Raw genomic sequence first — 25,293 nt, forward strand, 5'->3', positions numbered from 1 at the left:
CGATGACGCGCTCAACGACGATGTCCTGATTACGTTGTCGTCGAGGTGGAGATCGTCCGGAGGGAGTGGCTGCGCTGAACGACGCGGCCACCTGCAACTGCAAGGCGTCCACGCCGTTCGATCACGGAGCTGGCCACATACGCCCGCTAGCTGCGTGTTCTCAAGTCTGGCCTGGTCTACGATATGGTCCAGGACGACTACCTGCAGTTCCTCTGCGTGGAGAACCTGACGCCGTTGCAGCTCAGGTCCTTCACCAAGAACTCGAGCAAGACATGCAAGCACACCTTCAGCTCGCCTGGTGACTTGAATTATCCGGCCATCTGCTGCGCTGACGGTGCGTCGCACCGTGACGAACGTCGGGTCCGTCGTCCTCGACGTACCATACTACCATTACCGTGTCAAGGTTAGGTTACAGAGTTCAAAGGTGGAGCCACGGCGTCCTGGCTGGCGTCCACGTCGTCCGGAGCCCCCTCGTCCTCACATGGCTGCCACCAATGTGAACTTCGTTTGTGTACTGTGCGTTTAGCCAAGCAAGCAATGGAGCAGGAACCTTTGGGTAATCAAACCAGAGATCTGTTGTGTCGCAGCGGCAGAAGCAGAACAGGTCCACTAACCGACGCAAAAAAAATACTGTCCAAGCTCCACATGAGAACAGCCTTTATTCCTCAATGTATTCAAGCTTATTCCAAATGTTCAGTTGCCACTTTGATTGTTTCTACGTTAATGTGTGTGTACAACATACGGAAGTAAATAGTATGGAAAATTCGCTGGTAGCAGGTTTAGCTTGATTCCCAAATGGTGACACCATCACAAGTGCAGAGTTTCTTGTAGTTCTCTCCTACCCCGGCGCTTCTTGCAATCACGGCTGCGGCAATGCCAGGGTCTGATCTGTCCTCGGTTGCATACAAAGCAATAGAGCGGCCGATCAAGTCAACCACTCTCAATTTCTCCTTCGGTCCTGAGAAATGGGCTTCCCCGTTCTCTCCAGCTTCTAGTGTTCCCAGGTCACCAAGTGGCTGTTTCAGAGAGGTACAAACATTAGTTCCCAATTTTGATCTGAAAGGGTTATGTTTGCATTATTGAAATTGGTATTCCTTCAAATAATGAAATTAATTTCTCAAAGCAGCAGTTTACTTGAATACAATGTTAAGTTCAGGGTTCAAAAGATTTGTGCTTCCCATGTTGAAACTGTGTTCCCTCAGTTACAACAACATTTTCTTTCTCAAGACTGATCCTTCAGCTAAATAAAATACATTCTCTGAAAACTTAAAATATAAAACCCTTTATAAAACATATCAGGCAAACCATAAGGAATTGCAACCTTATCTTTCCTAAAGATGTGCACTTTGTAAAAAAAATATGATACGCAAATCTAATGCAATAGATGCTAGCAGTGAAAGACGGCCCACCCGACTTGGTCCAGCGGTGGGTAAACTACAGTTGCTCAATTCCAAATCTGCTACATTCTGACAGCACATGTGATGCAGCATATGCAAAACAGACCAGTATGCCAATGCCTTGTTGATATTTGCAGGAACTATTTGGCTTGATGGATTTGGTCATCGAGTTTAAGGCACAGAGAATGCTTTGTAGTGAAAGTAGATTGGTAGGTCACGGGGCAACTGCACAGTAAACCTGACTAACAAATCTAGACGAAACCTCTATGGTTTGTTATCATGGGATAGTAATATAAAAGAGCAGGTTTAACTCTCCATACATAGCTTATTTAATCAAATTATATGCTTGGAACATACTTTAGAGTTCAAGATTCATGCAAGGTAACCTATTTAATTTGGCAGAACTTTGCTTTTGAATTTTTATGCAAGAATGATCAGTGTTTCTAGATCACAAGGGGCTGTAAATTAAACAGACAACCGGTTTTATGTGAGATGTAGGCATACAATACCAGATCACTATACCAAGTTACCAATTGTGACTTGCTATGACATGCACTGGATGCAATGCAACTCTGAAAGAGCAGGTCACATGAGTGTAAAGAAGTCTAAAGATAAACCATCCGCTCTGAAGTTGCTTGTCTTTGAAACTGTAGTATTATATTCTCATACAAGATCAAACGATTCTGAAGCTAGATATTTTAATGCTAATTGAAATCAAGACAACATAACATAATCCCAAGCCTCTCCAATTGTCATTTGTAATTATTTTATGACCGTGATTTCAAGTGTTGGAATATTACCTTATCAGATAAATGATCTGGCGGATTATAGACATTGCCAGTGCTTTCTGCACCTCTTGTCAAATCCCCAAACTGATTTATTGACCATCCATGTTTACCAGGTGATAGACCACTAAACGTGGCTTCAACTCTAGCCAACTCCATGTTTACTTGGGCCAGACGAACAACACCAAATACAACAGGCCCTTTAAACTCAGCTACAGCAGCAGAAACTAAGAAATCTGCATGTTAGGGGGGGGGGGGGAGCACAGAATTAGTCCTAATATACAAAACTATGCAGCATATTAGCAAAATAGAACAGGCAAGCAATCTGAAGGTAGTCTTCACAATATATGGCAATTAAAAAATGATGTTCCATCAAACAATTGAAAGAGCTAAGACCTGGTGCGACTTACAAGCATTTCAAAGACAAATGGAAACTATAGTGTACCATTTTAAAGATCTTCACAATTTTCGACGGATCTCTCAATATGAAAAGAACACATACACAAGCGACAATTAAACCCTAATGCTACAAATGTCAACATGTCATAAGAAATAACCAACATCACACTTCACTCAGTGATGATCTCTAAACCTACCATAATGAATTTTGATAACAAATGACTGCAAATATCCAAGCTAATCTGAATGAGTTTTGCTAACAAATGCTGATTAACATACAATTAACACAAACCATTTGGGTTCCCTTGGCCAATCAGTCGTGCATCTCGACCTGTTTGATGAAGGGCATCTAACATTGTCTTCACTGGAAGAGACCCCAAAACTCTAACGACTTGGTTAGACAAGTCCACCTCAATGTTTTTTATTCCTGTAGTAAAAGGTAGCCATCATAAACCAAACACAAATGGTTGAAACAGAAAGTACTATGCTTTAGAGTTTCATTAAAGTCGATAGAAAATTAAATAATATAACCCCATACCTTCAAGAGTTTGCAGCTTGTTTTTCACAGCTGTTACACATCCCTCACATTTCATGTCCACCATGAATTCCGTCTTCAGATCATATCAAGCACAAGATTATTAACTAACTCGTTTCATTGGGACATAAACAATTTCTAAAGAAAATGCACAAAGAATCATGAAGTGAACCAGCACGTGATGTTTCTATCAACATAGTGTGCAACAAAACAAGCCACATAGAATGTTGAGCCACAAAGACTACATATTGCCTAGTTCATATATTTTTTTTAAAAAAATACAAAATGAATATATTGAAAGGCAGACCCGATGCAACGGTGAGAGTTGTCTCACTGAGTCACCAGATCAAGGGTTCAAAGAAGCCTCTCCACACTTGCAGGGAGAAGGCATGCCTCGGTTTATCCCTCTCAGACCCCACTCATGTGGGAGCCTCCGGCACTAGGTCTACGTCTACCCCCTTTACAAAACGAATATGTTGCCTTGCCTTTCTAGACCATATTTCAAAGGAATTCTACAGTACAATAGAACCCAATTTATTTAGGAGTTCACCAAGTACCCACATGCCAGAAAATTATTTTCAAAATAGAACAATCACAGTTTACGATATGCTCCCGAAGTACATAACTTAGTTCCCGAGTTACCGAATCTAATACATCACTTCTGCACACAAGATCTTATCTTGCTTGGAGAAAATTATAATGCCCTTTAGTTATTGGTGCTAAGTTATGGCCCTTTATTAATATGACATAGCAAGCCAGACAATTTGGAGCTGATACCTCATACCATCCAAATGGTGTAACACATGTCCAAGAAAAATATAAGTGTTTGGATGATTTATGCTACCTACCATCTGACTTCCATACTGAAATTTTGTCATTAGTTCACAGTAAAATTGAATGCCCCTGTCAAAGGCACGATCTGAAGATCAGATAGTGGCTCCTCAAAGACCTCCCATATCCACAATTTACTTAATCCCTTGTAGCCATCTTCTGGCAGCAGGGAGAAATCAAATCAAAGGATAGATTCATTACTGGTGCTGATACCTTTTATAAATCAAATATCTTAATGTGTCATGAAGACAGACATGATCTTTAGCACAACATCTGCAGATGCAACCAAAATTCACTGATGCAACTCCTCTTTCTTCTAAATAGCTAGATGAGATGATAGGATACCGCTAACGCACACTAGTGGATTACTAGCTCTACAAATTGGAAAAACATCCACTAACTGCAGAAAAGAAGAAACAATCTAGCCAATCAATTATACCACCTACAGCACCATTGAATTGAACATACCACCACACTCGGACCAAGATCTCAAGCTATTTAAACCTAGATACAGAATTGATATATTCGATTTTCCACCTCTCAACCACCAATTCAAACTAGTCCTTCAAAACTAATTCAGCTTACCGCAATCACCTAGCAGCGCAAGAGCATCTCATCGTGGAAAACAGAAGATTCTATGCCTCTAGTAAAGTCAGAGCACCTACCGTGAGCTCCGGAAGCGCCGAGTCCCGCTGCTGCAACACACCAAAGCAGCACACACACACAAGGTTAGAAAAGCCGCGCAGTTCTCAGGCGAAGCGAACAGACTACTGGCGGTGACGCGAGTAAGCGGCCAAACCTTATCATCGGCAGCCGAGAGATCAGCCGTGGCAGCGGCGGTGGCCATCGGGGGCACGGCGTTGGGAGCGCGCCCGGAGGTCGAGGAGGCGGCGGCGGAGAGGAAGGAGTCAGGAAGAGGGAAGCGGAGCTTGGAGGAGGAAGGGGCGGAGGATGAAAAGAGAGCATAGGCTGCGGCAGCTGCTGCGGGCACAGCGGAAGCGGCGGCGAAGGCCCGGAGGAAGCCCACCATCCTGCGTTGTGCTGCCGCGCCCCCAAGCTTTTGTAGGCTCTTCCAGTCTCTTCTGCTTCCCGCGGCGGTGTGCGGGGTTGGTTGGATGGGAATCGGTTAGGTTGACAAGTGCTAGATTGCTATTGATACTGCTATTGATACTACCAGTTTTGGTTCTGAACTTCTGATTCTGAACTGAACTTGAACTTGGCTGGGCAGATTGCTGGAGCAGGCGCCTGGCGCCCCATATGATCTAAGGTTGGATCGCAGGCCTGAATCGGCCCATATATTTCCAGGCCTGGCCCATATAACCACTTAGGCTCGCCATGGAATCTGTAAGGTTACAATGGTCGTACTCGTTCATTGAGGCACACTAGTCGGTTACCCGTATGTTGCGACGGCTCACAATAATATCACGTAAATTATTCAAAAAAAGATCTCAAGATTTTTTATTGATTGTCTTCGCTTTTCACATAATATTTTTTATGAATACACGGGCACCGTAGGCAGCAAATCAGAGACCCTCATCCCTCGCCTCCCCCACTTACAAGGTTTCGTAGAGCAAGAAGGGAAGGGAAGAGGCGAACATACCCGTTCGTTGCCGAAAAAGGACACGACGAAGACCTGGGCATCTGAAGACGACATAGGTAGTATACCGCTAGATATATAGGGAGAGAGCACGCAAGCGGAGAAAAAAGCCCAGCAGGAGCAGCTCCAAACCGAGAGGCACCCGCGCTAGGCGTCAATCCGAGAAGGGCGAGAGAATGCGAGTGTCTACCTAGCCTTGGACCCGCCGAAGCGACACAACACCACCACCAACTCCGTAGCATATGTCGACTGTTGCCACGCTACGGGCCTTGATTGTCCAATATTGAAAGTCGCCTAGAGGGGGGTGAATAGGGCGAATCTGAAATTTACAAACTTAATCACAACTACAAGTCGGGTTAGCGTTAGAAATATAATTGAGTCCGAGAGAGAGGGCGCAAAACAAATCGCAAGCGAATAAAGAGTGTGACACGCGGATTTGTTTTACCGAGGTTCGGTTCTTGCAAACCTACTCCCCGTTGAGGTGGTCACAAAGACCGGGTCTCTTTCAACCCTTTCCCTCTCTCAAACGGTCCCTCAGACCGAGTGAGCTTCTTCTTCTCAAACAAATGGAACACGAAGTTCCCGCAAGGACCACCACACGATTGGTGTCTCTTGCCTCAGTTACAAGTGAGTTTGATCTCAAGAAAGAATGAGAAAGAAAAGAAGCGATCCAAGCGCAAGAGCTCAAATGAACACAACAAATCACTCTCTCTAATCACTAAAGCTTTGTGTGGAGTTGGGAGAGGATTTGATCTCTTTGTTGTGCTTTGTATTGAATGCTAGCTCTTGTAATGTAGTTGGAAGGTGGAAAACTTGGATGACTTAAATGTGGGGTGGTTGGGGTATTTATAGCCTGAAAGGGAATTAGGCTTACACCTTGTTCCTATATAATTTTGGTGGTTGAATTGCCCAACACAAATCTTTGGACTAACTAGTTTGTTCTAGTGTATAAGTTATACAGGTGTCAAAGGTTCACAACATAGCCAATAAAATGACCAAGTGTTGGGTTCAACAAAAGGGCAAAGAGCCAACCGTAGGCCCTCTGGTCTGGGCGCACCGGACTGTCCGGTGTGCCACCGGACAGTGTCCGGTGCACCACCGGACAGTGTCCGGTGCACCAGGGGACTCCAGCTCGAACTCGCCACCTTCGGGAATTTCCAGGGGCTCTCGCGCTATAATTCACCGGACTGTCCGGTGTACACCGGACAGTGTCCGGTGCGCCATGGAGAAGCGGCTTCAGGAACTCTTCAGCTTCGGGAAAAGCCAACGGCTCGTCCGCTATAATTCACCGGACATGTCCGGTGTGCACCGGACTGTCCGGTGTGACTCCAGCGCAACGGCTATCCCGCGCCAACGGCTACCTGCAGAGGCATTAAATGCGCCGCAGCGCGCGCAGACGTCAGGTTTGCCCATACTGGCGCACCGGACAATGAACAGGAGCTGTCCGGTGCGTCACCGGACATCAAGGGTGGCCCACAAGTCAGAACTCCAACGGTCAGATTCCAACGGCACTGATGACGTGGCAGGGGCACCGGACATGTCCGGTGTGCACCGGACTGTCCGGTGCGCCATCGAGCAGACTGGCTCCCCAACGGCCACATTTGGTGGTTGGGGCTATAAATACCCCAACCACCCCACATTCATTGCCATCCAAGTTCTCCAACTTCTAACCACTTACAAGAGCTAGGCATTCAATTCTAGACACATACAAAGAGATCAAATCCTCTCCAATTCCACTCAAGCCTTTAGTGACTAGCGAGAGAGATTTGCCGTGTTCTTTTGAGCTCTTGCGCTTGGATCGCATTCTTTCGTTCTCTTTTGCTCTTGTGATCAACACTCAATTGTAACCGAGGCAAGAGGCACCGATTGTGTGGTGGCCCTTGCGGGGAAGTTTTGTTCCCGGTTGATTGAGAAGAAGGAAAGCTCACTCGGTCCGAGGGACCGTTTGAGAGAGGGAAGGGTTGAAAGAGACCAGGCCTTTGTGGCCTCCTCAACGGGGAGTAGGTTTGCAAGAACCGAACCTCGGTAAAACAAATCCACGTGTCACTCTCCTTATTTGCTTGCAATTTGTTTTGCGCCCTCTCTTGCGGACTCATTTATTATTGCTAACGCTAACCCCGGCTTGTAGTTGTGATTATTTTTGTAAATTTCAGTTTCGCCCTATTCACCCCCCCTCTAGGCGACTATCAATTGGTATCAGAGCCCGGTGCTTCATTAGAGCCTAACCGCTCGAAGTGATGTCGGGAGATCACGCCAAGAAGGAGATGGAGACCGGCGAAAAGCCCACTACAAGCTACGGGAGCACTTCATCGGAAGAGTCCCGCACCAAAAGGAGGGAGAAGAAGAAGAGCTCCTCCAACAAAGGGAAGGAGAAGAAATCTTCCTCTCACCACAAAGAGAAGAAGGAAAAATCTTCTTCCCACAAGCCGCATCGGAAAGGCGACAAGCACAAGAGGATGAGGAAGGTGGTCTACTACGAGACCGACACTTCATCAACATCGACCTCCGACTCCGATGCGCCCTCCGTCACTTCTAAGCGCCAAGAGCGCAAGAAGTATAGTAAGATCCCCCTACGCTACCCTCGCATTCCAAAACATACACCTTTACTTTCCGTCCCATTAGGCAAACCACCAACTTTTAATGGTGAAGATTATGCTATGTGGAGTAATTTGATGCGATTTCATCTAACCTCTCTCCACAAAAGAATATGGGATGTTGTTGAGTATGGTGTACAGGTACCATCAATAGGGGATGAGGACTATGACACGGACGAAGTGGCCCAAATCGAGCACTTCAACTCCCAAGCCGCAACTATCCTCCTTGCCTCCCTAAGCAAGGAGGAATACAACAAAGTACAAGGATTGAAGAACGCCAAGGAGATTTGGGACCTACTCAAGACGGCGCACGAGGGTGATGAACTCACCAAAATCACCAAGCGGGAAACGATCGAGGGGGAGCTCGGTCGCTTCCGTCTTCGCCAAGGGGAGGAGCCACAAGACATGTACAACCGGCTCAAGACCTTGGTGAACCAAGTGCGCAACCTCGGGAGCACAAAATGGGATGACCACGAAGTGGTTAAGGTTATTCTAAGAGCTCTTATTTTCCTTAACCCCACTCAAGTACAATTAATTCGTGGGAATCCTAGATATCCACTAATGACCCCCGAGGAAGTTATCGGGAATTTTGTGAGTTTTGAATGCATGATTAAGGGCTCCAAGAAGATCAACGAGCTTGACGAGCCTTCCACCTCCGAGGCGCAACCGGTGGCCTTCAAGGCAACGGAGGAGAAGAAGGAGGAGTCTACAAGTAGACAACCAATTGACGCCTCCAAGCTCGACAACGAGGAGATGGCCCTAATCATCAAAAGCTTTCGGCAAATTCTCAAGCAACGGAAGGGGAAGGACTACAAACCCCGTTCCAAGAAGGTTTGCTACAAGTGTGGTAAGCCCGGTCACTTCATTGCAAAATGTCCTATGTCTAGTGACAGTGACAGGGGCGACGACAAGAAGGGAAGAAGAAAGGAGAAGAAGAAATACTACAAGAAGAAGGGCGGCGATGCCCATGTTTGTCGGGAGTGGGACTCCGACGAAAGCTCAAGCGACTCCTCCGACGACGAGGACGCCGCCAACATCGCCGTCACCAAGGGCCTTCTCTTCCCCAACGTCGGCCACAAGTGTCTCATGGCCAAGGACGGCAAAAAGAAGGTAAAATCAAGGTCCTCCACTAAATATGAAACATCTAGTGATGAGGATGATGATAAAAATGAGGAGGATAACTTGCGCATTCTTTTTGCTAACCTTAACATGGAACAAAAGGAAAAATTAAATGAACTAATTAGTGCCATCCATGAAAAGGATGATCTCTTGGACTCCCAAGAGGACTTCCTAATCAAGGAGAATAAGAAACATGTTAAGGTTAAAAATGCTTACGCTCTACAAGTTGAAAAATGTGAAAAACTGTCTAGTGAGCTAAGCACTTGCCGTGAGATGATTGACAACCTTAGAAATGAAAATGCTACTTTAAATGCTAAGGTTGATTCACATGTTTGTAATGTTTCAATTACCAATCTTAGAGATGATAACGTTGACTTGCTTGCTAAGATTGATGAATTGAATGCATCTCTTGCTAGCCTTAGATTAGAGAATGAAAATTTAATTGCTAAGGCTAAAGATTTTAATGTTTGCAATGCTACTATTTCCGACCTTAGAACTAAGAATGAAATGTTGCATGCTAAGGTTGTAGAACTTAAATCTTGCAAACCCACTACATCTAATGTTGAGCATGTTTCTATTTGCACTAGATGTAGAGATATTAATGTTGATGCTATCCATGATCACCTAGCCTTAATTAAAAAACAAAATGATCATATAGCTAAACTAGATGCTAAAATTGCCGAGCACAACTTAGAAAATGAGAAATTTAAATTTGCTCGTAGCATGCTTTATAATGGGAGACGCCCTGGCATCAAGGATGGCATTGGCTTCCAAAGGGGAGACAATGTCAAACTTAATGCCCCTCCTAAGAACTTGTCTAACTTTGTTAAGGGCAAAGCACCCATGCCTCAGGATAACGAGGGTTACATTTTATACCCTGCAGGCTATCCTGAGAGCAAAATTAGGAAGATTCATTCTAGGAAGTCTCACTCTGGCCCTAACCATGCTTTCATGTATAAGGGTGAGACATCTAGTTCTAGGCAACCAACCCGTGCCAAGTTGCCTAAGAAGAAAATTCCTAATGCATCAAATGATCATGCCATTTCATTTAAAACTTTTGATGCATCTTATGTGCTTACTAGCAAATCCGGCAAAGTAGTTGCCAAATTTGTTGGGGGCAAACACAAGGGCTCCAAGACTTGTGTTTGGGTACCCAAAGTTCTTGTATCTAATGCCAAAGGACCCAAAACAGTTTGGGTACCTAAAGTCAAGAACTAAATTTGTTTTGTAGGTTTATGCATCCGGGGGCTCAAGTTGGATACTCGACAGCGGGTGCACAAACCACATGACCGGGGAGAAAAGGATGTTCTCCTCATATGAGAAAAACAAAGACCCCCAACGAGCTATCACATTTGGGGATGGAAATCAAGGGTTGGTCAAAGGTTTGGGTAAAATTGCTATTTCACCTGACCATTCCATTTCCAATGTTTTTCTTGTTGATTCATTAGATTACAACTTGCTTTCTGTTTCCCAATTATGTCAAATGGGCTACAACTGTCTTTTTACTGATATAGGTGTCACTGTCTTTAGAAGAAGTGATGATTCAATAGCATTTAAGGGTGTGTTAGAGGGTCAGCTATACTTAGTAGATTTTGATAGAGCTGAGCTCGACACATGTTTAATTGCTAAGACTAACATGGGTTGGCTCTGGCACCGCCGACTAGCCCATGTTGGGATGAAGAATCTTCATAAGCTTCTAAAGGGAGAGCACGTTTTAGGACTAACCAATGTTCATTTTGAGAAAGACAGGATTTGTAGCGCATGCCAAGCAGGGAAGCAAGTTGGCACTCATCATCCACACAAGAACATAATGACGACTAACAGGCCACTGGAGCTCCTACACATGGATCTATTCGGCCCGATCGCTTACATAAGCATCGGCGGGAGTAAGTACTGCCTAGTTATTGTGGATGATTATTCTCGCTTCACTTGGGTATTCTTTTTACAGGAAAAATCTCAAACCCAAGAGACCTTAAAGGGATTCTTGAGACGAGCTCAAAATGAGTTCGGCTTAAGGATCAAGAAAATAAGAAGCGACAATGGGACGGAGTTCAAGAACTCTCAGATTGAAAGCTTCCTTGAGGAGGAGGGCATCAAGCATGAGTTCTCTTCTCCCTACACGCCACAACAAAACGGTGTAGTGGAGAGGAAGAATCGAACTCTATTGGACATGGCAAGAACCATGCTTGATGAGTACAAGACACCGGACCGGTTTTGGGCCGAAGCAGTCAACACCGCCTGCTACGCCATCAACCGGTTATATCTTCACCGAATCCTCAAGAAGACATCATATGAACTCCTAACCGGTAAAAAGCCCAATATTTCATATTTTAGAGTTTTTGGTAGCAAATGCTTCATTCTTATTAAAAGAGGTAGAAAATCAAAATTTGCTCCTAAAACTGCAGAAGGCTTTTTACTTGGTTATGACTCAAACACAAGGGCATATAGGGTCTTTAACAAGTCCACTGGACTAGTTGAAGTCTCTTGTGACGTTGTGTTTGATGAAACTAACGGCTCTCAAGTAGAGCAAGTTGATCTTGATGAGATAGGTGAAGAACAGGCTCCATGCATCGCACTAAGGAACATGTCCATCGGGGATGTGTGTCCTAAGGAATCCGAAGAGCCTCCAAGTACACAAGATCAACCATCCTCCTCCATGCAAGCATCTCCACCAACTCAAAATGAGGATGAGGCTCAAAATGATGAAGAGAAAAATCAAGAAGACGAGCCACCTCAAGATGATAGCAATGATCAAGGGGGAGATACAAATGATCAAGAAAAGGAGGATGAGGAAGAACCAAGACCGCCACACCCAAGAGTCCACCAAGCAATCCAACGAGATCACCCCGTCGACACCATCCTCGGCGACATTCATAAGGGGGTAACTACTCGATCTCGGGTTGCTCATTTTTGTGAACATTACTCTTTTGTTTCCTCTATTGAGCCACACAGGGTAGAGGAAGCTCTCCAAGATTCGGATTGGGTGGTGGCAATGCAAGAGGAGCTCAACAACTTCACGAGGAATGAGGTCTGGCATTTAGTTCCACGTCCTAACCAAAATATTGTAGGAACCAAATGGGTCTTCCGCAACAAGCAAGATGAGCATGGTGTGGTGACAAGGAACAAAGCTCGACTCGTAGCCAAAGGGTATTCACAAGTCGAAGGTTTGGATTTCGGTGAAACCTATGCACCCGTAGCTAGGCTTGAGTCAATTCGCATATTATTGGCCTATGCTACTTACCATGGCTTCAAGCTTTATCAAATGGACGTGAAGAGTGCCTTCCTCAACGGACCAATCAAGGAAGAGGTCTATGTTGAGCAACCTCCCGGCTTTGAAGACAGTGAGTACCCTAACCATGTCTATAGGCTCTCTAAGGCGCTTTATGGGCTCAAGCAAGCCCCAAGAGCATGGTATGAATGCCTAAGAGATTTCCTTATTGCTAATGGCTTCAAAGTTGGCAAGGCCGATCCTACACTCTTTACTAAAACTCTTGAAAATGACTTGTTTGTATGCCAAATTTATGTTGATGATATTATATTTGGGTCTACTAACGAGTCTACATGTGAAGAGTTTAGTAGGATCATGACACAGAAATTCGAGATGTCGATGATGGGGGAGTTGAAGTATTTTCTAGGATTCCAAGTCAAGCAACTCCGAGAGGGCACCTTCATTAGCCAAACGAAGTACACTCAAGACATTCTTGCTAAGTTTGGGATGAAGGATGCCAAACCCATCAAGACACCCATGGGAACTAATGGGCATCTCGACCTCGACACGGGAGGTAAGTCCGTGGATCAAAAGGTATACCGGTCAATGATTGGTTCATTGCTTTATTTATGTGCATCTCGACCGGACATTATGCTTTCCGTTTGCATGTGTGCAAGATTCCAATTCGACCCTAAGGAATCACACCTTACGGCCGTAAAACGAATCTTGAGATATTTGGCTTATACTCCTAAGTTTGGGCTTTGGTACCCTAGGGGATCCACATTTGATTTAATTGGTTATTCGGATGCCGATTGGGCGGGGTGCAAAATCAATAGGAAGAGCACATCGGGGACTTGCCAGTTCTTGGGAAGATCCTTGGTGTCTTGGGCTTCAAAGAAGCAAAATTCGGTCGCTCTTTCCACCGCCGAAGCCGAGTACATTGCCGCAGGACATTGTTGCGCGCAATTGCTTTGGATGAGGCAAACCCTGCGGGACTACGGTTACAAATTAACCAACGTCCCTTTGCTATGTGATAATGAGAGTGCAATCAAAATGGCCGACAATCCCGTCGAGCATAGCCGCACTAAGCACATAGCCATTCGGTATCATTTTCTTAGGGATCACCAACAAAAGGGGGATATCGAGATTTCTTACATTAATACTAAAGATCAATTAGCCGATATCTTTACCAAGCCACTTGATGAACAATCTTTTACCAGACTTAGGCATGAGCTCAATATTCTTGATTCTAGAAATTTCTTTTGCTGAGCTTGCACACATAGCTCTTTTGAATACATTTGATCATATCTCTTTTATATGCTATGACTAATGTGTTTTCAAGTTTATTTCAAACCAAGTCATAGGTATATTGAAAGGGAATTGGAGTCTTCGGCGAAGACAAAGGCTTCCACTCCGTAACTCATACTTCGCCACCACTCCGAGCAACTCTCTCTTCTTCGGGGGAAAAATGAGCATCAAGGAAAAGGACTTCATCCTTGGGGGAAAGAGTAAAAGCTCAAACGCAAAAGGACTTCGTCTTTGGTATAATCTTAACTCACTTATTTATGACCAAAGGGGAAGATTGCACACCAAGGGCTCTAATGATTCCGTTTTTGGCGATTCATGCCAAAAAGGGGGAGAAATGAGCCCAAAGCAAAAGGACCGCACCACCACCACCAAATTCAAAAACTTAGTGCTTTCCAAAAGTCTTTATCATTTGGTATCCTATTATGCTCAAAAGGGGGAGAAAGTAGTATTTCAAAAATGGTATATCAAAACCCTCTTGAACACTAAGAGGTGGATCTCTTTTAGGGGGAGTTTTGTTTAGTCAAAGGAAAAGCATTTGAAATAGGGGGAGACAATTTCAAATCTTGAAAATGCTTTGCAAACTCTTATTCATGTACCTTTGACTATTTGCAAAAGATCTTTGAAATGGATTTACAAAAAGAATTTGCAAAAACAAAACATGTGGTGCAAACGTGGTCCAAAATGTTATATAAGAAAGAAACATTCCTTGCATATCTTATGAAGTAGTTACATTGGCTAAATTCCAAGCAACCTTTGCACTTATTTTATGCAAACTAGTTCAATTATGCACTTCTATATTTGCTTTGGTTTGTGTTGGCATCAATCACCAAAAAGGGGGAGATTGAAAGGGAATTAGGCTTACACCTTGTTCCTATATAATTTTGGTGGTTGAATTGCCCAACACAAATCTTTGGACTAACTAGTTTGTTCTAGTGTATAAGTTATACAGGTGTCAAAGGTTCACAACATAGCCAATAAAATGACCAAGTGTTGGGTTCAACAAAAGGGCAAAGAGCCAACCGTAGGCCCTCTGGTCTGGGCGCACCGGACTGTCCGGTGTGCCACCGGACAGTGTCCGGTGCACCACCGGACAGTGTCCGGTGCACCAGGGGACTCCAGCTCGAACTCGCCACCTTCGGGAATTTCCAGGGGCTCTCGCGCTATAATTCACCGGACTGTCCGGTGTACACCGGACAGTGTCCGGTGCGCCATGGAGAAGCGGCTTCAGGAACTCTTCAGCTTCGGGAAAAGCCAACGGCTCGTCCGCTATAATTCACCGGACATGTCCGGTGTGCACCGGACTGTCCGGTGTGACTCCAGCGCAACGGCTATCCCGCGCCAACGGCTACCTGCAGAGGCATTAAATGCGCCGCAGCGCGCGCAGACGTCAGGTTTGCCCATACTGGCGCACCGGACAATGAACAGGAGCTGTCCGGTGCGTCACCGGACATCAAGGGTGGCCCACAAGTCAGAACTCCAACGGTCAGATTCCAACGGCACTGATGACGTGGCAGGGGCACCGGACATGTCCGGTGTGCACCGGACTGTCCGGTGCGCCATCGAGCAGACTGGCTCCCCAACGGCCACATTTGGTGGTTGGGGCTATAAATACCCCAACCACCCCACATTCATTGCCATCCAAGTTCTCCAACTTCTAACCACTTACAAGAGCTAGGCATTCAATTCTAGACACATACAAAGAGATCAAATCCTCTCCAATTCCACTCAAGCCTTTAGTGACTAGCGAGAGAGATTTGCCGTGTTCTTTTGAGCTCTTGCGCTTGGATCGCATTCTTTCGTTCTCTTTTGCTCTTGTGATCAACACTCAATTGTAACCGAGGCAAGAGGCACCGATTGTGTGGTGGCCCTTGCGGGGAAGTTTTGTTCCCGGTTGATTGAGAAGAAGGAAAGCTCACTCGGTCCGAGGGACCGTTTGAGAGAGGGAAGGGTTGAAAGAGACCCGGCCTTTGTGGCCTCCTCAACGGGGAGTAGGTTTGCAAGAACCGAACCTCGGTAAAACAAATCCACGTGTCACTCTCCTTATTTGCTTGCAATTTGTTTTGCGCCCTCTCTTGCGGACTCATTTATTATTGCTAACGCTAACCCCGGCTTGTAGTTGTGATTATTTTTGTAAATTTCAGTTTCGCCCTATTCACCCCCCCTCTAGGCGACTATCATAGCCCCAACCACCAAACTAGCCGTTTGGTGGAGGCTGCTGTCGCATGGCGCACCGGACAGTCCGGTGCGCCAGCCACGTCACCTGGCTGTTGGGTTCCGACCGTTGGAGCTCTAACTTGTGGGCCCGCCTGGCTGTCCGGTGGTGCACCGGACAAGTCCTGTAGACTGTCCGGTGTGCCACCCGCGCGTGCTCTGTCCTCTGCGCGCGCAGGCGCGCATTTAATGCGTTGCAGTCGACCGTTGCGCGCGAAGTAGCCGTTGCTCCGCTGGCTCACCGGACATGTCCGGTTAATTATAGCGGAGCGGATTCCCGAAGTTGGCGAGTTCAGAGTCGCTCTCCTCTGGAGCACCGGACACTGTCCGGTGGTGCACCGGACAGTCCGGTGAATTATAGCGAAGCGCCTCTGAGAATTCCCGAAGGTGAAGAGTTTGGCTTGGAGTCCCCTGGTGCACCGGACACTGTCCGGTGGTGCACCGGACACTGTCTGGTGGCACACCGGACAGTCCGGTGCGCCAGACCAGGGCACACTTCGGTTATCCCTTGCTCTCTTTGTTGAACCCGTTTCTTAGTCTTTTTATTGGCTTAGTGTGAACCTTTGGCACCTGTATAACTTATAGACTAGAGCAAACTAGTTAGTCCAAATATTTGTGTTGGGCAATTCAACCACCAAAATCATTTAGGAAATAGGTGTAAGCCTAATTCCCTTTTAATCTCCCCCTTTTTGGTGATTGATGCCAACACAAACCAAAGCAAATGTAGAAGTGCATATTTGAACAAGTTTGCATAATTGTAAGTGCAAAGGTTACTTAGAATTGAGCCAATATAGATTCTTATAGGATATGCATGGATTGTTTCTTTCTTTAACATTTTGGACCATGCTTGCACCACTTGTTTTGTTTTTGCAAATTCTTTTGTAAATCCTTTTCAAAGTCCTTTTGCAATATAGTCAGAGGTAAATGAATAAAATTTTTAGAAGCATTTTCAAGATTTGAAATTTTCTCCCCCTGTTTCAAATGCTTTTCCTTTAACTAAACAAAACTCCCCCTTAATGAACTCTTCCTCTTAGTGTTCAAGAGGGTTTTGATGTTAATTTTGAAAATACTGCTCTCTCCCCCTTTTAAACACAAAAGGATACTACTTTGAATATGTTTATTTTCAAGGGAGTATACCAATTTGAAATCACACATAAGATATCAATTTGAAAATACTTATTTAAAACCAAAATTGAAAGACTAAAATTTTGAAATTGGTGGTGGTGCGGTCCTTTGCTTTGGGCTCATGCTCTCTCCCCCTTTGGCATAAATCGCCAAAAACGGATTCATTAGAGCCCTTTCGAACTACTTTCTCCCCTTTGGCAAATAAAATACGGGTGAAGATTATACCAAAGACGGAGAGGTGCTCGGAGCGACGGCGAAGGATGAGTTACGGAGTGGAAGCCTTTGTCTTCGCCAAAGACTCTAATTCCCTTTCAATATACCTATGACTTGGTTTGAAATGTACTTGAAAACACATTAGTCATAGCAAATGAAAGAGACATGATCAAAGGTATATTTATGAGCTATGTATGCAAGACATCAAAAGAAATTCCTAGAATCAAGGATATTTAGCTCATGCCTAAGTTTGTTAAAAGTTTGTTCATCAAGAGGCTTGGTAAAGATATCGGCTAATTGATCTTTAGTGTTAATGTATGCAATCTCGATATCTCCCTTTTGTTAGTGATCCCTTAGAAAATGATACCGAATGGCTATGTGTTTAGTGCGGCTATGCTCAACGGGATTATCCGCCATGCGGATTGCACTCTCATTATCACATAGAAGAGGAACTTTGGTTAATTTGTAACTGTAGTCCCTAAGGGTTTGCCTCATCCAAAGTAATTGCGCGCAACAATGGCCTGTGGCAATATACTCGGCTTCAGCGGTAGAAAGAGCTACAGAATTTTGCTTCTTTGAAGCCCAAGACACCAAGGATCTTCCCAAGAACTGGCAAGTCCCCGATGTGCTCTTTCTATTAATTTTACACCCCGCCCAATCGGCATCCGAATAACCAATTAAATCAAAAGTGGATCCCCTAGGATACCAATGCCCAAACTTAGGAGTATAAACTAAATATCTCAAGATTCGTTTTACGGCCGTAAGGTGAGCTTCCTAGGGTCGGCTTGGAATCTTGCACACATGCATATGGAAAGCATAATGTCCGGTCGAGATGCACATAAATAGAGTAAAGAGCCTATCATCGACCGGTATACCTTTTGATCTACGGATTTACCTTCCGTGTCGAGGTCGAGATGCCCATTGGTTCCCATGGGTGTCTTGATGGGCTTGACATCCTTCATCCCAAACTTGTTTAGAATGTCTTGAGTATACTTTGTTTGGCTAATGAAGGTGCCCTCTTGGAGTTGCTTCACTTGAAATCCTAAGAAATACTTCAACTCCCCCATCATAGACATCTCGAATTTTTGTGTCATGATCCTACTAAACTCTTCACATGTAGATTCGTTAGTAGACCCAAATATAATATCATCAACATAAATTTGGCATACAAACAAATCATTTTTAAGTGTTTTAGTAAAGAGTGTAGGATCGGCCTTTCCGACTTTGAATCCATTAGTGATAAGGAAATCTCTAAGGCATTCATACCATGCTCTTGGGGCTTGCTTGAGCCCATAAAGCGCCTTAGAGAGTTTGTAAACATGGTTAGGGTACTCACTATCTTCAAAGCCGGGAGGTTGCTCAACATAGACCTCTTCCTTGATTGGTCCATTGAGGAAGGCACTTTTCACGTCCATTTGGTAAAGCTTAAAGCCATGGTAAGTGTAAGTGCAATCAACCCCAAGTGAGGGTTTTGGTGATTTAATGACAAAACAAATAAGGGTACTAACAGTTTTTGTTCTCAGTGTTTGATTAGAAGGAAACAGGAACTTAAGGAAGCACCAAGGACTTCATGCAACGGACGTATAAAATTTATGTAAAATCTTGTGTTGCATGATGTAATTCTTCCTTGTTCTTTTCCGCACAGGTACAGGTGTTTGCTATAGCTCAAGTCCTCTAATTCAAAAGCTATTTTTGAAAACCAAAAATCACTTTAACATTATTTGGCTGACCATGGTTTGGGTTGAGAAACCTAGAGTGTTCTTGCTGAAAAACAGCTGAACTTCTTCAACTGCAGCTGAGCTTTCCAGCTGAACTTAACTTCAGCTGTGATGAGCTTCTTCAGCTGCAGCTGAGCTTTTCAGCTGAGCTGGACTTCAGCTGAGTTGAACTTTCAACTCCAGCTGAACTTCAACTTCAGCTGTGGACCTCTTTGACCATACCCAGCTGAACTTGCCCCAGGGCAGCTGAGCTGGGGTTTTCTCTCCAAAACTCTCTGGTCTAGACCAGCTGAACTGGTCTTGGGGGGCAGCTCAACTGGTCTCTGACCCTCTGACCTCTGATCTGCAGTCTGCCAGTCAGACTGGCAGTCAGGTCGCCAGGGGTGTCAGGGGGCGGTTCAACCGTCCTAGGGGGCGGTTCAACCGGTCCTGGCCTGTCTGACCCGCCTGCAGGTCAGTCTGCCAGTCAGTCTGCCAGTCAGACTGGCAGACAGTCTGCTGACCTGTCAGGGGGCGGTTCAACCGCCCTAGGGGGCGGTTCAACCGGTTTTCAACGGGGTTTTTGGTCAAACAGCTAGTTTTTGAGCCGTGACTATAAATAGACCCCCCCTCTCTCTCTTCTTCAATACGGCTGAACACTCACTCATTTATTGCTCACCTAACTTGAGACAAAGCACTCATCTCTCCATCTCTCTCACACTTAAATCTTCCTCAAGATTCAACCTTGTTGGAGGAGCTCTTGGGTGTGAGGTTTGTGCTTGTGCTCACGATTTGGTTTTCCTCTCCCATCTCTCTTTCAAAGACTTGAGCTTGTGCAAACCCCTCTTGTGCGTTCTTGGTGTTCTTGAAACCCTAGGTTTCAAGATCTTTGAGGTTGCTTGGGAGTGTCCAAATTTGTGGACGACCCTAAGAAGTTTGTATCACCCGCTCTTTGAGCTAAGATAAGAAGAGATTGCCTTGACCTTTGTGGTCGGCTTTTGGAGGATTAGGGTTGAAAAAGACCCGGCCCTTTGTGGGCTCCTCAACAGGGAGTAGGACACCTTTGTGGTGTGGCCGAACCTCGGATTAAATCTTGTGTCTTGTGTTCTTGCTTGTTTTAACTTGAGATATTTTTACTTGCAAGATTGACATAAAGATTTCTCCGTAGAGTTTATCTAGAAGTAAAATAGCATTTACATATTCATCTTTTCATCCTCACTTAGCTATATCTTACTTCTCTCAAGAACTTGCGAAACCTTTTCGAGTAGATTTTAGTCTAAAGTTTATAAAACAGTTGGATTGGTTCAGAGTGGTTCAACTTGCGCACGTGGCTGTTGAACCGGCCTGCACCGTCGAACTGTGTATCTAACAATCTTTCGAAGTTTGTTGTGAAAATTTTCAGATTAGCCTATTCACCCCCCTCTAGGCTACTTTCAGTAAGTAGCATAGGCAAGTAATATACGAATTGACTCAAGCCTAGCTACGGGTGCATAGGTTTCACTGAAATCCAAACCTTCGACTTGGGAGTATCCCTTGGCCACAAGTCGGGCTTTGTTCCTTGTCACCACACCATGCGCATCTTGCTTGTTGCGAAAAACCCACTTGGTTCCTACAACATTTTGATTAGGACGTGGAACCAAATGCCATACCTCATTCCTAGTGAAGTTGTTGAGCTCCTCTTGCATCGCCACTACCCATTCCGAATCTTGAAGTGCTTCCTCTACCCTGTGTGGCTCAATAGAGGAAACAAAAGAGTAATGCTCACAAAAATGTGCAACACGAGATCTAGTAGTTACCCCCTTATGAATGTCGCCGAGGATGGTGTCGACGGGGTGATCTCGTTGGATTGCTTGGTGGACTCTGGGTGTGGCGGTCTTGCTTCTTCATCCTCCTTGTCTTGATCATTTGCATCTCCCCCTTGATTGTTACTGTCATCTTGAGGTGGCTCATTTCTTTGATCTTCTACTTCATCAACTTGAGCCTCATCCTCATTTTGAGTTGGTGGAGATGCTTGTGTGGAGGAGGATGGTTGATCTTGTGCATTTGGAGACTCTTTGGATTCCTTAGGACCTGCATCCCCAATGGACATATTCCTTAGAGCGATGCATGGGGCCTCTTCATCACCTATCTCATCAAGATCAACTTGCTCTACTTGAGAGCCGTTAGTCTCATCAAACACAACGTCACAAGAAACTTCAACTTGTCCAGTGGACTTGTTAAAGACTTTATATGCCCTTGTGTTTGAATCATATCCTAGTAAAAAGCCTTCTACAGTCTTAGGAGCAAATTTTGTCGGCGTTTCGACCCTGGGGGGTCCCTGGACCGACGAGTAAATTGTCGTCACGTGCCCCAGCCCAGATGGGTCGGCGCGAGACGGAGCGCGAAGGGGGGAAAACCAGAGGGAGACAGGCGTAAAGGGGAAACCCGCGGCCTTCGTGTTTGTCCCACGCTCAGGTCGGGTGTGCTTGCAGTAGGGGGTTACAAGCGTCCGCGTGGGAGGGAGCGAGAGGCTTATGCGCGCCGTCCCGTTCCCTCGCGCGGCCAACCTTCCGTACGAGTGCCCTGGCCCTTCCTTTTATAGGCGTAAGGAGAGGGCCCAGGTGTACAATGGGAGGTGTAGCAGTGTGCTAACGTGTCTAGCAGAGAGGAGCTAGCGCCCTAAGTACATGCCGTCGTGGCAGCCGGAGAGGTTTTGGCACCCTGTTCATGAGATGTCGTGGCCGTCGGAGGAGCGCTGGAGCCTGGCGGAAGGACAACTGTCGGGGCTGTCGAGTCCTTTCTGACGTCTCCTTGCTTCCGTAAGGGGCTGAGAGCCGCCGTCGTCATGGAGCACGCGAGGCGCCATCATTACTTGTTTACCGGGGCGAGAAAGATGGGACACCGGTCTTGTTCCCCGTAGCCTGAGCTAGCTAGGGGTAGGGTAATGATGCCCCCCCCCTGTGACGTGGTCGGTCCGAGCCCTGGGTCGGGCGAGGCGGAGGCTCCTCCGAGGTCGAGGTCGAGTCTGTCTTCCGTGGTCGAGGTCGAGTTCGAGCCCCGGGTCGGGCGATGCGGAGACCGTCGGCTGAGGCCAGGGCTGAGTCCGAGCCCTGGGGTCGGGCGAGGCGGAGTTCGTCGTCTTCCGGGGCCGAGGCCGAGTCCGAGCCCTGGGGTCGGACGAGGCGGAGTTCGTCGTCTTCCGAGGCCGAGGCCGAGTCCGAGCCCTGGGGTCGGGCGAGGCGGAGTTCGTCGTCTTCCGGGGCCGAGGCCGAGTCCGAGCCCTGGGGGCGGGCGAGGCGGAGCTTCCTATGGCGCCCGAGGCTGGACTTGGCTGCTGTCAGCCTCACTCTGTTGAGTGGTACAGCAGTTGGAGCAGCGCAGGCGGCGCTGTCCTCCCGTCAGGCCGGTCAGTGGAGCGGCGAAGTGACTGCGGTCACTTCGGCTCTGTCGACTGACGAGCGTGCGTCAGGATAAGGTGTCAGGCCATCCTTGCATTAAATGCTCCTGCGATACGGTCAGTCGGTGTGGCGATCTGGCCAAGGTTGCTTCTTGGCGAAGACTGGGCCTCGGGCGAGCCGAAGGTGTGTCCGTTGCTTGAGGGGGCCCTCGGGCGAGACGTGAATCCTCCGGGGTCGGTTGCCCTTGCCCGAGGCTGGGCTCGGGCGAGGCGAGATCGTGTCCCTTGAGTGGACCGAGCCTTGACTTAATCACACCCATCAGGCCTTTGCAGCTTTGTGCTGATGGGGGTTACCAGCTGAGATTAGGAGTCTTGGGGGTACCCCTAATTATGGTCCCCGACAGTAGCCCCCGAGCCTCAAAGGGAGTGTTAATACTCGCTTGGAGGCTTTTGTCGCACTTTTTTGCAAGGGGACCGACCTTTCTCGGTTGTGTTTCGTTTCGGTGGGTGCGCGCGAGCGCACCCGCCGGGTGTAGCCCCCGAGGCCTCGGAGGAGTGGTTTGACTCCTTCGAGGTCTTAATGTGTTTCGCGATGCTTCGGCCGGTCTGGTTGTTCCCTCATGCGAACTGGTCGTAGCCCGGGTGCACAGTCGAGTCCCAAGTTCTCGGGCTGGTATGTTGACGCTGTCAACGGTTTAGCCGGAGCCGGGTTTGCGAGAGCAGCCCCCGAGCCTCCGCACAGGGCGAGAGGACGGTCAAGGACAGACTCGGCTTTTTTCATACGCCCCTGCGTCGCCTTTCCGCAAGGAGGAGGGGGGAAAAGCGCCATGTTGCCCTTGGAGGGCGTCGAACATGGTGTCTCCAGTGAGCTGCTAACGGGTAATCCGAGTGGACGCCCGTGCCCCATTCGTTAGGGTCGGCTAGTGGCCCGGAGGCGCGCTCCAAAAGTACCTGCGAGTGATTTGCCGGACCCGATCCCCTTTTGACGGGGTCCGAGGGCTCGATGCCTCCCTCTGATGGAATTCCGTTACAAAATCGTTCCCATTGGTCTCGGAAATGTCCTACGGTACCTCAGGAGCGTATCCCGAGCCTTGGTTATGTATCGAACGTACCCAGGGTCATCCCTCGCTCTACGTTTGAGACGGCTGTCGAACCCTTCGAGGGCCAGCCTACGAACCCCTGATCAGTAATGGGCGCGGAGCCCAAGTGGCCTGAGGCGGCCGTTGAACCCTTTTGAGGAGCCGACTTTCGAACCTCTGACCAGTAGTGGGCGCGGAGCCCGAGTGCTCTGAGGCGGCTGTTGAACCCTTCCGAGGGGCCAGCCTTCGAACCTCTGATCGGTAGGGGGGCTCGGAGCCCGTTTCCTTCGCGGAGAAGGATCCCTTTCGGGGTATCCCCTTTCCCGGTCCCTGTTGTAAGAGAGAGAAAGAGGAAGAGGAAAAGGATACGAAATCGAATGACGTGGCATACCTTTTTTGATGCGGTCATTATGGTGGAAGCGAAGCGTCGCCTGCTTCTCCTACCAAAGGTGCCGCCTGTCCTGCCGCAGAGTTAATGCGACGGGACGAGTGGTTCGCGGGGCAGCCGTTGCGCGTGCGCGAGCCGTTCGAGGAACGGAACACGGGCGCGTCGTCTTCACGCCGTGGGAGAGGGTTCTCTCGCTGTCCCAGGAGGGGACGTGAGCTTGGCTGACGACTTGACCGCTGCTTCCGCCCGCCTGCCACTGCCATTACTGCCGGCCCATTTCTGGCCGTATCGACCGTCGCGCCTTCTCCCGCGGCTGACTGACCCGTGACCGATGTGCTTAGTTGGCACTGTTGGGTCATGCGCAGGGTTGCCTCGAGTCGCGGTACTAGTTCCGCAGTCGAGGAGGCACGGTAGTGGCGCGAGTGGCGGTGCAGTTTCTTGCACGTAGCAACCGGCGCGCCGGTTACATGACATGTGGGCCTGGGCCTCCATGCTGGACGCGTCGAAGTCGAAAGGGTGCGCCCCCTTGGTGCGGTTGCATGTCGCCTGCATGGCGGTCCGCCCTTTCACCCGCTTGTCTGGGCGAAAGTGGAGGAATGCTCGTAACCGCTGGGCAGTTGCGCGCACCACGCGCGACGGTTTGGCTTCTTCTGCCCTGAGCCAGCTTGCATGACGCGTGGGACCCAGTCCCCGTGTCGTAGGGGGAGGACCTTGGAGCGTGTTGGAGAAGACTCAGCTCTCGATGGCTGAAGACGCAAGTGGGGAGAGTTGCCTTTAAAAGGAGGGTGACTCCCTTGAAAGGCAACATGTCTTTGCGCTCCCCTCATGCATCGCGTCTTTCCACCTTCCGAGCCCCCGGATGGGGAACACTCGCAGTTCTTCCGCCTTGTCGTCGTTGGAGGAATACAACCTCGCGGAAGTTGGTACCTTTCAGCCATCGTTCGGCTTCAAGGATTTTCATCAGACAGCCCAACCGCATCCCCTCGCCGGTGGTCACCCAAGACGGTGACCACCAGTTCGATGGTGGGGAGAAGCGAGCCGGGCTGCGATCTTGGTCCCGCCCTCAGCTTCAAGGATCTTCATCATCCTTGCTGGGGCGGAGAGCGAGGTGAGCCAGGGCTCTACCTCCCGCGCGGGTCGGCTGGCCACCTCTTCTTCCAGCTTCTGGTGGTGGAAACCATCCTCCAGCTCTGCGGAGGAGGCGTCCTCCAACCATGCCGGGGAAGGCGAACTGTTGCTGCCCAGCTAGGATGCAACATTCCGTCCTCTGTCCTCGCTTTCATGGCGAGGACGGGAGCGGGGACCTGCCGGTGCGCTTTGGAGCGGCCTGCGCTTGCTGGTGCGGCGTTGGTGGACAGGCGGACGCCGCCGTCGGTGCTAACGTGGTGGCAGCTGGAGAAATTAAGCTTCTCCGCCGTCAAGGCCGTCAGC

General features: G+C 47.8%; 1 protein-coding gene across 2 annotated transcripts; it reads right to left on the reverse strand.

The window, feature by feature from the left end:
- Positions 1 to 581: 581 nt before the first annotated feature.
- Positions 582 to 5,176, reverse strand: LOC100283786 (uncharacterized). Of its 2 annotated transcripts, none has more exons than NM_001156685.2 (6): positions 4,747 to 5,148; positions 4,613 to 4,642; positions 3,120 to 3,192; positions 2,874 to 3,008; positions 2,198 to 2,418; positions 582 to 1,016 (listed from the first exon to the last, which is right to left on the reverse strand). In NM_001156685.2, exons 1-6 carry the CDS (start codon positions 4,975 to 4,977, stop codon positions 780 to 782), a joined length of 927 nt encoding a protein of 308 aa, NP_001150157.2. In that variant the 5' UTR covers positions 4,978 to 5,148; the 3' UTR covers positions 582 to 779. The 2 variants fall into 2 exon arrangements, with proteins under 2 accessions (NP_001150157.2, XP_020403356.1); XM_020547767.2 differs by having other exon boundaries at positions 629 to 1,016; positions 4,613 to 4,639; positions 4,747 to 5,176.
- Between the last annotated feature and the right edge of the window lie 20,117 nt (positions 5,177 to 25,293).

This window comes from Zea mays, chromosome 2, assembly GCF_902167145.1.
Source record: "Zea mays cultivar B73 chromosome 2, Zm-B73-REFERENCE-NAM-5.0, whole genome shotgun sequence".
Taxonomy (NCBI): Eukaryota; Viridiplantae; Streptophyta; class Magnoliopsida; order Poales; family Poaceae; genus Zea; species Zea mays.

Excerpts from the sequence above, each read along its gene's own strand:
- LOC100283786 (NM_001156685.2), bottom strand. The coding sequence starts at position 4,977 with ATGGTGGGCTTCCTCCGGGCCTTCGCCGCCGCTTCCGCTGTGCCCGCA. Across the intron at positions 4,643-4,746 it reads TCTCGGCTGCCGATGATAAG|CAGCGGGACTCGGCGCTTCC; the intron begins GTTTGGCCGCTT and ends GGTGTGTTGCAG. Across the intron at positions 3,193-4,612 it reads CGGCGCTTCCGGAGCTCACG|ACGGAATTCATGGTGGACAT; the intron begins GTAGGTGCTCTG and ends TATGATCTGAAG.